Here is a 16,866-nt window from a genome sequence, read left to right on the forward strand (position 1 = left end):
TATTCGATAAAAATTTACAGCTCCAGCTTTTAAATGGCAAAGATGAAACTTTGGAGACCGTGATTGAAAAATGTAAAATTATAGAATCTGCCAATACGAACAAGGTAATTCTGCAAGGCGAGCCAGCGGGTGTGTTGAAGGTTGAAACCGAAGGCAATCTGGTACAATCTGTTGTAAAAAAGTGTTTCAACTGTGGCGGCGCCTATACACTAACACATCGTCGTACGTGCAAAGCGGCAAGTGCTAACTGTTTCAACTGTGGGCGAAGAGGCCATTTCTCAAAATTTTGTAGGCAAGCAAGAGGCGGAGAAAGGGGTGGAAAAAGTGAAGTAGATGCTACGACAAGAGAGGATCGGAAGCAAAATGGAAAGAGATTTGATTCAAAACAAAAACAAGCACTCGGTATTTGTTGGGATGAATCAGGTATAGTGGAGCAATTTAATTCTAATACTAATGAACTGGATAGAAATGTTTTTTTTAGAATAAGTTCAACTTCATCTAGAAATAATTTTGTGAGGTGGACCAAAACATACCGTATATTTAATGAAAAAGTGAAATTTAAGATTGATACAGGATCTGACGTAAACTGTATTCCACTGAAATTTATTGAGAAGTCCAATATTGAATTAAATAATGAAAACAACAATTATCCCGTTTTTGATTACAGTAGGTCGAAGATTGATATAGTGGGCACAGTAGAATTGGAATGTGTAGATTTGGACACCGGATTTGGACGGACGGCAGAATTTCTTGTTGTCAATAATACATATGAGCCATTGTTAGGGCTACAGACTTGCATGGATTTTGGGTTAGTTAAGCGGATGGATGTCCGAATCGTCGGTCAGTATCCCAGTACAAAGGAGGAATTAATTTCTAGAAACAGGGATGTTTTTGATGGGTTGGGTAAATTTCCGAAGCCTTTTTCGATTACCTTAAGGGAGGATGCAGTACCATCTATACATTACAGGAAACGATTTCCCTTGTGTCTATTGGACCGATTAAAGTCAGAGATAGGAAATATGGTAGAAGCTGGTATTATAGCGCCAGTTAATTACCCCACTCAGTGGGTTAGTAATATCCAAGTGGTAGAGAAACGTGACGGGAGTTTGCGGATTTGTTTGGATCCGAAGAAATTGAACGAACAAATCCAACGGGAGCATTTTTTGATACCGACCGTCGATGATTTCACATCACGACTCATTGACATGAAAGTTTTTACTGTACTTGACTTGTCTCGGGGATTTTGGCATATGCAATTGGACGAAAAGAGTTCTGATTTGACTACCTTCATGACACCTTTTGGAAGGTACAAGTTTTTGCGGGTTCCATTTGGACTTAATAGTGCACCCGAGATGTTTCAGCGGGAGATGGTGAGAATATTTGGTGATCTGCCAAATGTCCTGATATATTTTGATGATATGGCGATAGTGGCTAGAGATGAACAGGAGCATGATAGCGTGTTGGCGGAAGTTTTAGATCGAGCTAGAAGGAATGGTGTGAGATTCAATTCGAATAAGATTCAGTACAGGAAATCAGAAATGATTTTTATGGGTAATATCGTTTCGGATGGTTCGGTCAGGCCAAACAGAAAATATTTAGATGCGATTTTGAATTTGAAGGTTCCCGAATCGAAAGGGGACGTAATGCGTTTGCTTGGATTATTTAAGTATTTAGGGAAGTATATTCCAAATTTGTCCCAAAAATCAGCCTCATTAAGAAAACTTACTCATAAGGATGCTGTTTTTAGTTGGGGTCAGGAACATGAAAGGGAATTCCATGAGCTATTACGTATTGCGAGTTCGGATCCGGTTTTAATCACGTACGATCCAACAAAGCCTGTGCTGGTGCAAACTGATGCATCGAAGGATGGTCTTGGATGTGTGTTGATGCAGGGTGGGAGACCTGTTGCGTATGCATCACGCACTTTAAGCAAAAGTGAACAGAAGTGGGCTCAAATAGAAAAGGAGCTTCTCGCTGTGGTCTTTGCATGCGAGCGATTCCACTTTTATTTATATGGTCGAGAATTCATGGTTGAAAGTGACCATAAGCCCCTTGAAACTTTGATCAGGCGGGATATAGACGATGTTACACTCCGATTGCAACGAATGTTAATGTTCTTGTTGAAGTATCCGGGAATGAGTATCGTGTTCAGGCCAGGAAGACAGATGTTGGTTGCTGATTGCCTTTCAAGGGCTCAGCTTCCCGATGTAGATGAGATCGAGGATATGGAGGCAATCATTCATACAGTAACGAAATCCGTTTGTTTGTCGGAATCGAATTATAAGTTGTACCTTTCTACGATTGAGAATGATGACAACTATAGCAAGCTTTGTCGCTATGTTGAGGGTGGTTGGCCGGGTTTTCACCAGCTAAATGCGATATGTCAGGAATTTTATAAATACAAATCTGAAATGCACTACGAAAATGGATTACTGTTTCGAAATCATAGACTTGTCATACCCACAGGACTTCAGGATAGAATAGTGAGATGGTTACATTCCCCACATTTGGGAATAGAGAAAACTCTCGCGCGTGCGAGAGTGTTGTACTTTTGGCCTGGCATGAACTTATCTATCAGGGAAAGAGTAAGGTCATGCCCAGTTTGTGAGAAATTCACTCGGAACGCCGGCAAAGAGACCCTCCTTCAGGACGAGGTTCCAAAATATCCCTTCTATAGGGTGGGCATGGATCTTTTTGAATATGGTGGGCGTGATTATATTTCGATTTTGGATGCTTATTCGGGATTCCTAATTTGCAGGATGTTACAAGGTAAATCGTCTAGCCATATTATTGACATTATTACAGAAACGTTCAACACTGTTGGTTTTCCCACGATAATTAGATGTGACAATAACCCTTTTGGTTCGGACAACTTTAGAAGCTTTGCTGACAGGTATAATTGTGAGATTCGGTATTGCAGCCCGAGATATCCGCAGAGTAATGGGTTGGCAGAAAAGGGCGTTGCAGTGGCCAAGAATTAAATACTTAAACGTTGTTATGAGGCAAACGAGGTTGACCAGTTTCAATACCGTATTCTGGAGTACAACTCCACACCGGTAGCATCTTTGCAATTAGCCCCAGTGCAGTTATTTTTTGGGAGGATGACGAAGACAAGGTTGCCTATATCTGAGGCACTACTATATAGAAACAGCATAGACGAGGACGAGGTTCAAAAGAGGATAAGCAATAAGCGTATGAATCAGCGGCTCTACTATAATCGAAATGCAAGGGATCTACCACCTTTGGAGAAAGGAGACCGTGTAATCTTTAAAAAAAGTGGTAAAGAATGGCATTATGGTACAATTGTCGACATTATTGGAAGTAGATCATATATAATAATGGATAATCTTGGTAAATGTTTCAGGCGGAATCGACGATTTATTGCTAAGAGCTATAATAGTGAGCAGGATAACGATTTATTCGATCCAAATATTACCTCACGTGGCCCGAATAACGATAATATTCAAAATGAAATTCAGATTATACCTTCTCGAGATATGAACTCATCTGAGATTCAATTACATGATCATAGCACATCCTCTGATGAATTTATATCCGCGAGTAGTGATGAAACATTTAACAGTAGTGATACTTCGATTGAAGAACCAGAAAGTTTTGAACATTATAGAACAAGAAGTGGTCGAATAAGTCGCCCTGTCCAACGAATGAATATCTAATACAATAATACGGTATGTCTTGGTCAATAACCCGACTGCAATAAAATGGAAACAAGTATATACTGAGACTATATTTTGTTTGTAATATATTACACAGGCGTATATATAAAAAATAAGAAAAAAAAATGCGTGTAATAAGTGACGCTTTTATTGTAATCATTTTAATCCTTAAGCATAGAAATATGGTAACTTTAGTTTGTAACATGTCATTGTATCATAAGCTGAATAAAATCGGCGATTCCTTACTGAGGTTATGTGCAGACTTAACACACGAGTCAATATTGATATTGTCTAGAATCGATCAATTGTCCTTTAACGAAAAAATCTAAAAATTGACTATGAATTGAATTAAAACATAATTTACATCATAGACTAAAAAATATCACCAAAACATTTCCAATAAAAATTGGACAGTATTGATTAAAAACTTGCCTGAAACAATTAACGTTTTAATCAATTTAAAAGAGAAATATATAGTCAGTTAAGAAAATGATTGAAAATTTTTATGTTTTTAATTAAAATATTAATTATTGCAATTAAAATTCTAATTATATTAAAACAATATTAAAAACTAAACATAATTGAACATTTTGTTCAGAAGTAATTGGACCAAATTCAAAGAATAATCCAATTATAATTAAAATCGGAATAGTCATAAAACCCTAAATATGAAGTATGAAAATTAGAAATGAATCTAGTTTCTAACAATACAATAAATAAGCTCATAAAAAAATAATTAAACCAATTAAAATCTTTATTGAAAGTGCCGAAGAAATCAATTATTTTTCATTCAAGAAAATTTTTAATTTCCAAATAAGTTAAGTGGTTCAAATATCAAATATCGATGCGAAAAAAGCCAAATTTTCAATGGACCTTTTCCGCCAGAAAAGTATAAACCATTGAAAAAACGTCGGGTTCCTTTATACTTTTCTGGCGGAAAAGGTCCATTGTAAATATGATTTTTTTTGGAAAATTTGGGTTTTTCGCATCGATATTTGATATTTGAACCACTTAACTTATTTGGAAATTAAAAATTTTCTTGATTGAAAAATTTTTTTTTGAAAATTTGACTTTTTCGCATCGATATTTTTTGAACCACTTACTTATCACAGATCCAATTATACACGATTATTCGTCGTCTTAATACCTTTCATTTAAGTACGATTTAACGACGATATAATCGGACATTTCTAACTCGAGACACAATTTGTTTAGTGAAAAAAGAGCGAAAAACTAAAAATAACGGGATATCTCAAAAACTGTTAACTTAAAAATTTTTAAATATTTTTTTTTTCGAATTCAGCAGATCAAAATACATAGGAGTCGACTCTTATCAAGTGTACATTTTCAGTGTAAACTAGTGTTATCATTACAATCCCTACTGTGGAAAAACATTCACACAATGTTGAACATGCTTAATTACCATTAAAATTTTTTTTATTTACAGAAAGGAATGGGTGACTTGGAGTACATAATGGCCTTTCAGCATATAATAATGCCGATAGCATATGAATTTGATCCTCAATTGGTTTTGGTTAGTGCTGGATTTGATGCTGCCATAGGTGATCCTCTTGGTGGATGTAAAGTAACTCCCGAAGCTTATGGATTATTTACACATTGGCTATCTGCCTTGGCCAATGGTCGAATTATAGTTTGCCTCGAAGGTGGCTATAATGTTAATTCGATTTCCTATGCTATGACAATGTGTACCAAATGTTTGCTGGGTGACCCCATACCATCGGTTCAATTAAATGGCAATGCCAATATTCTACGTCCACCCACAGTTGCCTATCTTAGTTGTATGGAGACGCTGCAGAATTGCATTAGTGTACAAAGACGATATTGGAAAAGTCTAAGCTTTGGCAAACGTTTACCACAAGTGTCGGGCGAGAATAACAATGAGGATTTTCTATCTGCTACTTTACAAAATTTAGATATTACAAGGGATGACGTCCAAGGTGCAGCTGGTGGTTCCGGCGACTCGGGTCAAAACATATCTTTAGAGGCAAGTGGCAGCAAACCGAAGGTAAAAGTAAAAACCCTTACAGAATATCTCACAGAGCACATGCAGGTAATTAATTTAAGACATGCTCAGCCTATAAGAGTAATTGAAATGTCAATATTAACCACACCATATGAATTTTTTCATGTCTGCTCCCATAATAATTGCACCAATGCACTGTACAAATATTTGATTTGGAATTTCGAAAACAACGAATCGGTACTCTCATCTGACAATCATCTGGCTCATCATAGGCTTTTGAAAATAATGAAATGTTTGCTGTTGTGCCTTTAAAGAATTGTCCTCATTTGTCCCAACTGCATCCAGAAGATGCCCCGAAATGTAAGCAAGATAATGAGTATTGTGTTGTATTTTTCATTGTTTGTTTTCCGTACATGCATATCAATCTTTCCATGGTTTTGTGTTTTTGTTTCTTTTTTCTCATTGTGTTTGTCATTTTGATTTTCCAAAGGCTTTGTAACATTTATGACTACGCAATTAGGATAACTAGATGATTATTTTAAGTCTTAAAAAAATGACATCACATTTGTTCATTTCTTGTACGGCTTTTTATTTCATTTTTCCCAGAGGAGCAATGATTTATTCAATGAGACATGAATGTACATTAATTATGGCAAAAGGAGACATGAATGAATATTTACTTAGACAAAATGTTGCATGTCTTTACGCAGTTAATTTGGTGTCAAAATTTCATATAGGGGGTTAGGGAAAAGTTATTAATAAATAGTGAGACACCCATATGTATAGGTAAATCACAAACCTTTGTGTGGTATTCAACTTAAAGGTAAATGTCATCATTATGGGTAAAATCAAAATAAAAAAATGGTTCGGTGTAATTCATGTATTACCATGGTATTCAATAGCTCCACTATTATTTTATTATTTACAAATGTAAATATTTCATCATGTAGATATAATGTAGAACAAAATTGGTGTCAGAGCTGGGGTTAAATGTGGATCGCGGGGCTTTGGTTGTGGTAATATTTTTTAACTTAACTCATGTCCAGTTACCGTAAATCGTAGGATTTTTATTTTCTATTTTTGCACATTGATATTCAAATAAATATGTATTTTGCAAATTTATTAAGGCAAAGTCGACTATAAAAACAACCCTTTTTCAAGAGGTTCAAGTGTAATTCACTTTTGGGTTTGGGTCGGAATTTCTTCTGATAACACTAATTTACACTGAAAATGTACATTTGATGAGAGCCTGCTGAATTCGAAAAAAAGTGTTTAATTTTTTTTTTTGGAACAGTTTTGAGATATCCCATTATTTTTAGTTGTTTGATCTTTTTTCAGTAAACAAATTATATCTCGAGTTAGAAATGTCCGATTATATTGCTTATATCTTTGTCATTTTTCGGTCGATTTTCTTCTAGTTAGGTTAAGTTAGGCTAAAGTGGCAGCCCGATTAAGTTTCAGGCTCACTTAGCTATTCAGTCCATTGTGATACCACATTTAACTAAAAGTACCTATTACATATGGGCACTTCTAGTTTTAACCACTGAACCTTCTCTATTATTTTCTTTTGTTGAACCAACCAGATTGTTCCAAAAACATTAACAGACTGCTTAAGTTAACCTTTTCCAGGTCCGCCAATAATCTAAAGCTATATGCCCCTAAAATTTGCTTACGCCTTATACAAAATGCAGACACTCACACAAGAGGTGTTTAATTGATTTCTTTTCCTCCGCATCATGACAGCTCATACAATAGTCATTATACTTCGCACCAATAGTTTGTGCCAATTCGCCTATCAGGCAGACCCTGTATAGCAGATATCAGGAGTGATATCTGACGTTTTGAGAACACTAGCATATCTAGTGTGCGGTTCAAGTTTAAATGGGGCTATATTTGCTTGGTGTCGTTACAACCCTTGCAATTCTCCCATCGAACATTTGCCATCATAACAGCTTCTTCACGCAGTAAGAGCTTGCATGTTGCCAGAGACATACCAACAGATTCTAGTTCCCCTGGAATATCTAAGGTAGTTCCTAGCCTTGCTAAGTCATCTGTTTCGCAGTTCCCCGGTATGTTCCTATGGCCAGGCACCCATATTTGGTGAATATTGTACTGTTCAGCCATCTCGTTGAGAGATTTGCGGCAGTCGATGACCGTTTTCGAGTTAAGGAACATAGAGTCCACGGATTTTATTGACTGTCTGAGTATATATTAATGCCAACATTTTTTGGAACATTACTTTTCAGCCAATTCGCCACCTCTCTTATTGCTAATATTTCAGCCTGAACACTACAACACTACAGTGATTAGGTAATCTTCTCGCTATTCGAAGTTCCAGATCTTTAGAATATACTCCGAAACCCACTTGTCCATCCAATTTGGAGTCATCATTCTTCTAGTTGGTCTTATAAGTACGTTAGAGTATCATCTATACGACCATGGAGAGAATTTTTTTAACGTTTTATACTTTTCTGGCGGAAAAGTTCCATTGTAAAATACTATTTTTTGAAAATTTGGCCGTTTCGCATCGATATTTTTATAGAACCACTTAACATATCACAGATCCAATAAACTATTATTCCTCATCTTAATACCTTTCATTTAAGTACCAACAACAATATAATCGGACATTTCTAACTCGAGATATAATTTGTTTAGTGAAAAAAGAGTGAAAAAATAAAAATAACTATCAATTGCTTGATAGTTTCGTTGCAGGTAGAGGATGCTAATGAGGAATGTGGTACTTCCGAAACGGCCGTACATCCAACTATCTTGCAGTGTAAAGAGCTTTGCCCAAATAAATTTGAGAAATATATTTTTGCTCTGTTGGTCAAGCTACACTTGTAGTTTAGTCAACGCATGATTTTAAGCAGAAATCAAAACAACAATAATAAACGAGTATTTTAATTTTTTTACTTGAGAATTCATTCATATTGTAGCAGTTTTTTTTTTAATTTTTCTTAAAACATATTGTATACTTTCGACCCCTACTTGACATCGAAATATCAAAAGACTTGTCTATCGATGTAGAAGAACCGAAATCAATTTTCTTTCATTTGAAATATGAATAAAAGCTTTCGCATGGGATAGGGAATGGTGAATTTATTTACTTATTGAAATAGATATAATTCTACAAGTATATACGGCCAAAAGTTAGGCCAGGATGAATTTTATGTACCCTCCGCCATGTATTGGGTACAAAGTTCTACTGAAGACCGAAGCCGATGTGCGGCAAAAAAAGCAATAATCGGCCGAAGCCGATTATTTTCCTCAAATTTGTAATTAAAGAAATTTGGTGTTTATTAGTCCAATATTAGAATATTTTTTTAAACAAATGCATAAATACTACAATAAAAGGTAATTCATTTGATATTATACACCCAAAGAAATTTGTTAGTAGGGACAGCAGAAAAGTCTGCTAAAACAGCAGAAAGTCTGCTGAAAAAGGGACAGCAGTCACTGTTTGCTGAAATAGCAAACATTTCCTGCTATTTTTGAAGCTCGATTAAACTAAAACATGTTTTATTTTGGCTAAAACAAATAAAAATGTCAACTTAGGAGCTATCCTAACATAATTAAAACAATATTTTATAAATATCTATAGTATTTGACCAAAAATCTGAATATTTATCGAATTGAGGCATAACAGCAAACTAAATGTTTGCTGATCGTATTTAGGAGCTTGTAAGTATATTACAGTGCAAAAATATACCAAAAACTACTTTTGGTTCTTAAATATGCTTTGGGGAAAAATTTATAACCTACAAATTTTATAAATTGTTGTTCATTTGGCCCTGAAGTACAAAAATATAACAGCAGACATCGACTGCTGTTTTTAGCAGAATTTTTTCTATGAGTGTAGAGACAAAACAAGATTAGTTATAATTTTTTACGTATTAAATAATTTATTCAAAATGCTTCGGCTTCGGTTAATCGGTCTCTTGACGCCAAAGACCGATTCATGGCCGATTATCGATTTTTGGCCGAATGCCGAAGGCGAAGCCGATGCTTCGGTCGAGCTCTAATGGGTTGTCGTAATTCCATAAGTCAAATTCTTGGAAGTTGGTTGATATAAGGGCTATATATCATTATGAACCAATATGGATAAATTTTAGCTGGATTATTAGAACACATATACTGACATCACCTACAAAATTCAACCGGATCGAATAAGATTTACTCCTCCAAAAGATTCTGGAAGTCAAATCTGGGAATCGGTTTATATGGGGGATATATATATGGACCAATCTCTGCATGGTTGTTAGAAAGCGTATGCTAACATCACGTACCAAATTTCAATGGGATCGGAGGCTCCGGATCCCAGTTGGCAGTTGAACTGAAAGGACGTGTTTTTCACATATCGGATTAATTAAATTTACCGCAATAAGTAAATATTACGAATTTCAAGTATGGTGATAGATTAGGCCACCATACAGCGAAACTCAAACTGATCAACTGAGCTGCTAACTTCAGGGCTCAGTGGACGGCTTTCGACTGATGTTATCAATCTTGGCAATGACCAAGAATTCGGCCCAATTAGCAGGGTTGGTCTGTCGCAAACTGTGACCTTTGCGTCATACATATATGACGGTGTATTTCGTATGTCTCAAAAGTCGTAAACCTAATGTAGAAAACCTAAAAAAAATAATACCAACTGGGCTGCTAACTTCAGGGCTCAGTGGACGGTTTTCGACTGATGTTATCAATCTTGGCAATGACCAAGAATTCGGCCCAATTAGCAGCGTTGGCCTGTCGCAAACTGTGACCTTTGCGTCATACATTTATGACGGTGTATTTCGTATGTCTCAAAAGTCGTACACCTAATGTAGAAAACCTAAAAAAAAAAATAATGAACATTTTTTTATTTCTGGTCTCATGTTTGTCTTATAAATTTTTTTTTATTTATTTAACTCATTTTACAACCAACCCCAATTGGTTACAGAGATACTCAACATAAAGACAATACATTAAATTTACTTAAAAAAATTAATAATAATAATTAGGACTACAATCAAGGACTGCAAAACCTTGACTTTATCCCTCATTCCCAACTTCATACTATTCTGCGTTTTCTTGGTCGAAAATGCCTCTCCAAGCTTTCGTTGCATTATCGATTGAGTAGCTAGAGTTTTGGCAATTTTTAGTTAGTATGACTGGCTGGGAGCCACTTTGCATACACAGGGTCGTGGGTTCGAACCCACGACCAAACACCAAAAAGTTTTTCAGCGTTGGATTATCCCACATCAGTAATGCTGGTGACATTTCTGAGTGTTTCAAAGCTTCTCTAAGTGGTTTCACTGCAATGTGGAACGCCGTTCGGACTCGGCTATAAAAAGGAGGTCCCTTGTCATTGAGCTTAATATGGAATCGGGCAGCATTCCACCACTGTGGTATCACAATGGACTGAATAGTCTAAGTGAGCTTGAAATATTGGGCTGCCGCTATACGTAACCTAACCTAGTTTGACTGGCTCTACTAAGTCAAAAAGTCTCTTTTATCTTGCACTTAACTAGTGGTTCTCCTTCGCTGTCAGTTTCTGCAGATATTTGATTTATTTATTTATGCGCCAGTAGCTTTTGTAATTTTGGTTTGAAGCCTCCCATAAGTTTATTCTACAGATTAACTTCTTTAAATTTTATTTTTTATTTTATTTATTAATTTATTTAAGCATTTCAAAGCATTTAAAGGGCCAATTTAACGAATTACAAATTTATTAAGATTTTTTTTAAGCATTCGTGAAAATTGTCACTTTTTCGCGCATATCATCTTATGGCGATTTCGATTGGGGAAAATTTGAAACGTTCTCGAAATTGATTGCCAAATCTGAAGGACACTGTCGAAGATTTTGGATCCTGTCACAATATCACAATCACAATATTATATATTAACAATTACTTTAGAATCACACTATTATTTGAGCGAGAATACTATGAGGGAAAAAGTAGTATAGCATCAGGGCAACATATTTTTTGCGAAACGAAAACGCCTTTAGATATAAACGAATTCGCTATCTAGTTGATGTGACTGAAGTCCTGTGAACCACCTGTGATTAGCCAGATTAGATCAAATTTTCTAATAATGCAGTGATTCAAACCTAAAATTAATGCTTTGATTTGATGAATTTTTAATGCGCAAACGAATTATAGCATTAGAATAAAAAAGAACTATTTTGAGTTTGCGACGTTTGATACCTTTTTTCTACGACGCGTATGTGACGTTTACAACTTGGCGACAGTCGCAAACTTAAAAAAGTTTGATATATACCATCTCTGCCAATTATTCGACCTATAGACGGGTCGACAGGTTGCGATACCTCTTTGGCAAGTTCTAGCTCCTCAATCAATCTTAAGTTATTGACACTAAGCTTCAAAAATTCAACATGTTGGAAAAGAAGAATAATTTTTTATTCAAAAATGCAAAATTTTTAATTTTTAATTTAATTTCTCTTTCCTTGTTTTATTTTTATTTGCTGTATAGGATGATACACAGTTGCATTCTAATGCGTAAAAATCACGTATATGAAGTTGTGTGTCGTTCGATTCCTCCCTATATACCCTCAGTAAAAATAGGCAGGAACAAGATTATTTTATTTATTATTGGCATGAATTTTTAAAAATTGGTCAGTGCTTTTTAAGAGCGATTTGCTTCCCTTTATTGTGTTGGTTTTTATGTCTTCCATATCCATTTAGTTTGATAAGTTTTATTTTCATATTTGTTTATTTGTTATTTATTAATTTTTATAACTTAAATAATTTTGTTGTGCTCTGTAAATTTGCTTTAATTTTGTAAGACATGAAACTTTGTGATGTATTTTTTGGTATATTTATTTACATTTTCACTCACTGCTTTTCCTTGCCTGCTTTCTTCTACAGCAATAAATACCAATGCACCTTGCAATGAATGTTCCTCGGAGGTTGAAAATTGGATGTGTCTCAGCTGTCATAGGGTTTTATGTGGACGCTATGTAATGGAGCATATGATGTTCCATAATATTGAAACATCTCATCCTATGGCTTTAAGCTTTAGTGATTTATCTGTTTGGTGTTATCCATGCGAATCGTATATTGACAATAGAAAATTACACATTTATAAAAATCTAGCGCATTTAAATAAATTTGGAGAGGAAATGCAATGGGCATATGATGATAATCAACAACCAATAATTGGAGTTACCAGTAACCGTATTGATAGTGACGACGATGATGATGATGATGACGTTGATGGAAATAACCAACATCATTGCAGTAGAGGACTTGAAACCCAACAACAAAATTATTATATACATTTTAATAGAGATTCGACTAACTGACATTTATTTACGGCACTGGTCGAGACAGTGCAGCATCACTTGTGTTTGTTATTTCCCTCTTTACGACCAGTTTTCCAATTTCTTTTACAATATATTTGCCCCTGGCTGCAACGCCTTTGTGAAAATATATTGCACTATTTTATGGCGAATTGATAAGACATAAAACTATACAAGAAAATGTATCTTATATATGTTTTTCGATTATAAGAACCAGACTAGAAATAGAATTAAGTTTTTTTTTGTTAATAACAAAATCTAATACAAATTTGAATTACTGATTGTTATAAATCATTTTGTTTCTGTTATAAAAGCTTTGTAAATTACTACTCATGTTATATTTAAAAGTATTATCTGATACAAATTGGACTAGTTTTTTTTTGTTTTTCAATACATAAATGTTTACATATAACTTCTTTATACTTTTTTTCTGACAACATATTCAAATGTAATCGAAATAACTAAAAACAAACTAATTATAAATATCATAATTGTAGTTTAGTTCGAATGTAAATTAATATTATTGGAATTAGCATATTAACAATATACCCATACGTATACAAACAAATGCCTATGTTATATGGTACACCTTAACAATTTGACAATTATTATATATTTGAGAATGCATATACATTTAATTTTAAGTATTAAACCATACACAAAAATATATTAAAATAATACATATGATTTTGTTTTCACAAACCAGTAGAATTGGCAATGTCTACTACGGAGAAATAAAAAACAAACATTATGTTTCTGAGGCAATGTATATTTTTTTGCTTTTTATTTAATTAATAATGTCGTAAATAAAATAGGAAGTGATAAAATTGCATTCACAGAAGCTAGAGTTCACAGTGTACACTCAGAAATTTCATCGGCATTGTTGAGAGGGATGGTGAAGGTGGTGTTCGTCGAAACCGGGATGAAGTTACAACCGTTTGTCGCTTAAATTTTGTCAAAACTTGGGAGGTGTACAATTATGAGAGATAAATTTTATACTTCAAATCTTAATATTCCCTGGGGAATGCGTTCCCTGCGAATTTTTTCCCCGGGAATAAAATCATCCTAGAAATAATTTAGAATATTCCAAGTCAACTGTTTTATTTTAATACAAATTTCAAATTGAAATTGTATTGAATTGATCAAAAGTTGAGTTAAAAGCAAAAAAAAAAAAAGACATTTTTAGTGTTGTGTCTATGATAGTACCACGCCAGCATTTCAAAGTTCTATTTCATCCACGTCGCTAACTGTGATGGGGGAAACGAATCAATAAGTACAAAATGTACATGAAAGTATTTTGCCATCACTATTGTTACAAGAGCCATTTTATATTTTGTGAAACACAAAGTGCAACTAGCTTATTATAATTTATTTGAATAAAAACGAAAATGAAGTGCTGAAAACATAGTTATTTCGCTTGAAAAGTATATTAGTGTTAAAGGTATATTAGTGAACAATTTTCGACTTTTTAAATGGAATAAAGATTTTTTTCAGATATTTTTCCAGACACGCTGCCTCACACTGGTTGATGGACGCTGCAACATGTAACTTGCTACTTCCCTGCCAACATTTCAAAGTTCCATTTCAACCTCATCGTTACCACAGACTCGTAAATGTCACTTCAACCATCATGAAAAGGTACATCAAAAAGTACATGCAAGTAATTTGCCATCCCTACTGTTAAAAAAGCCATTTTTTTTGTGAAACGCCAAGCGCAACCAGCTTGTTATATTTTAATTAAATAAAAACGAAAATAAAGTTCTGAAAACATAGATTATACGTTTAAAATTGTGAAAGGTATATTGGTGAACAATTTGGTGATTTTCCAAATGGAATAAAGTGATTGTTTTTCAGATATTTTACAGACACGCTGCCTCCATGGAATAAAAACACTGGTTGATAGACGCAGCAACATGTAACTCGCTACTTGTAACTCAACATCATCATTAATGCCAAAAATTATGTTAAATGTAATGTGATAGTGGTATAAATGTTATATTTTTAAGAATTTGTAAATGTTTAATCAAATTAATAAATATCTAAACAAACGTGTTTTACTCGACCACAATGATTCTTTTACAACTATCTTAAAATGCACTTTTTCTGATTGTTTGGAGGGTCCCTTATTGGCGTCGTTCTAAATTGATCTATAAAGGCACCTAATAATTGCACTCATGCGAAACATTTTTGTAGTAACTTGGCGTGGTACAACTTCTCAATAGTGACGGCGCTTTTCCGACGAGTTTTTGATGTCGTATATGATTGTTTTCGACGTAGTGGGGATTCTCAAAAGAGTCCCCAAATTCAAAAAATGTTGGCAGGGTTGTAACTCAACATCATTCTTTTATTAATGCAAAAAATTATGATGTGATAGTCGTATAAATGTTTTATTTATAAGAATTTATAATTGTTTAATCAAATTAATAAACATAATAAACAATCGTGTTTTACTTGACCACAATGATTGTTTTACAACTAAAGGTGGGTACTAAGTTCGAGATTAGCCGCTAAAATCGCTAAAGTGAAAACCAAATCATTAAGAAAAAGGCATAAAATTATACATATTTGTTGCAAATTTTTTTATAACTTGATGGGGAAAAGCCCAAAGCAAATTTTCACAAAGTTTGTATTCCTTAAAATGGATTATTAAAGAAAAGTAATCATGAAAAAGGACGATTTTAGCGGCTAAACTCGAACTTAATACCCACCTTAAAGGTGAGTACTATGTTCGTATTTTTCACCAAAACACTAAATTAAAAGTACAAAAATCTATATGAAGAAGATTATATTTTTATGAAGTCTTGTGAAATAATGAATGGAAAAGATCTAAGGAATTGATTGTGAACCATTTTATATTTATAATTTAACTAATTTAAAAAAGTAACCGTGAAAACAAGCTGTTTTTCAGCTTGAAAACTGAATATAGTACTCAGCTTATCTCAAAATTCACTTTTTCTGATAGTTTGAAGGGGCTCTTATTGGCGTCGTTCTAAATTTATCTAAAAAGGCATCTAATAATTGCACTCATGCGATAATTTTTTGTAGTAACTTGGCGTGGTACAATTTCTCAATAGTGACGGCACTTTTGCGAGGAGTTTTCAATATCGTATACGACAGTTTTCGACGTGGTGGGGATTCTCAGAAATGCCGCCAAATTCAAAAAATGTTGGCAGGGTAGCTGAGAAAGAGGCGCATCAACGTAGGAGAAGCTACGCGATGCCATCAACCCACTAGAGTTGCCTAAAGCTTTGTAACTACATACTGCTTTGCTTTTGGAGGTTTCACAAATATTATAGGGTTAATAAGTCCGCCCACATTTCACCTCAACGCAAGTCATTTAGTAAAGTTAAGGGTATGCTCGGTATGGTCGTTTTTTAAGAGCCTGCGATTTTAACTTCGAAGCATCAACATTATAGTACAGAGCGCCATCTATTGGCCAATTACCTAATTTAATATTATGTACACATAAGAAAGCACAATCCAATAGAGGTCGCTTATAATCAGTTCGACCTTTCAGATAAAGAACCAACGTATGTTAAACACAATAAATTAAATGTAGATGGCGCTGAAATCTCATTAGAATATTAGCGGTTTATAGGCGACTTTGATAGATAAACCGCATTGAACCGTTTCGAAATATGAAACGGAATTTATATTCAAATTTAAAAAGTGAATAAAGTAGAAAGTCGGGCGGCGCTATATCATACCATGAACCACCCTTACAGAATTAGGAAACATAAGCAGCATTTGTGTGTTATTAAAAGGATAAATTTGGGAAATAAATTTAAATCAGTCGATCACTGAAACAAATATTGACGTAATATGAATGATTATGTAACATAGGACACGCAATTTGCATAATATTGAAGACACATTTCATGAAATTAATGAAATGTCAT

General features: G+C 34.2%; 1 protein-coding gene and 1 long non-coding RNA gene across 6 annotated transcripts in view; both read left to right on the forward strand.

Moving 5' to 3' along the window:
- HDAC6 (histone deacetylase 6) overlaps positions 1-13,736 on the forward strand; it is a 31,271-nt gene extending 17,535 nt beyond the window's left edge. For 2 of the 5 annotated variants that reach the window (XM_075302119.1, XM_075302120.1), the window contains 3 exons: positions 5,125-5,748; positions 5,934-6,021; positions 12,534-13,736. In XM_075302119.1, coding sequence (XP_075158234.1) covers positions 5,125-5,748; positions 5,934-6,021; positions 12,534-12,970 — 1,149 coding nt within the window. In that variant the 3' untranslated portion in view covers positions 12,971-13,736. The remainder of the gene's footprint in view (positions 1-5,124; positions 5,749-5,933; positions 6,022-12,533) is intronic. The other 3 variants (XM_075302121.1, XM_075302122.1, XM_075302123.1) reach the window with 3 other exon arrangements.
- Positions 13,737-14,537: 801 nt separating this feature from the next.
- On the forward strand, positions 14,538-15,035 carry LOC142230837 (uncharacterized). The gene is made up of 2 exons (XR_012720801.1): positions 14,538-14,764; positions 14,822-15,035. It is a non-coding gene; the product is annotated as an uncharacterized LOC142230837 (long non-coding RNA).
- The last annotated feature ends 1,831 nt before the right edge of the window (positions 15,036-16,866 follow it).

The sequence above is a fragment of the Haematobia irritans genome, chromosome 3, assembly GCF_050003625.1.
Source record: "Haematobia irritans isolate KBUSLIRL chromosome 3, ASM5000362v1, whole genome shotgun sequence".
In the NCBI taxonomy this organism is placed as follows: Eukaryota; Metazoa; Arthropoda; class Insecta; order Diptera; family Muscidae; genus Haematobia; species Haematobia irritans.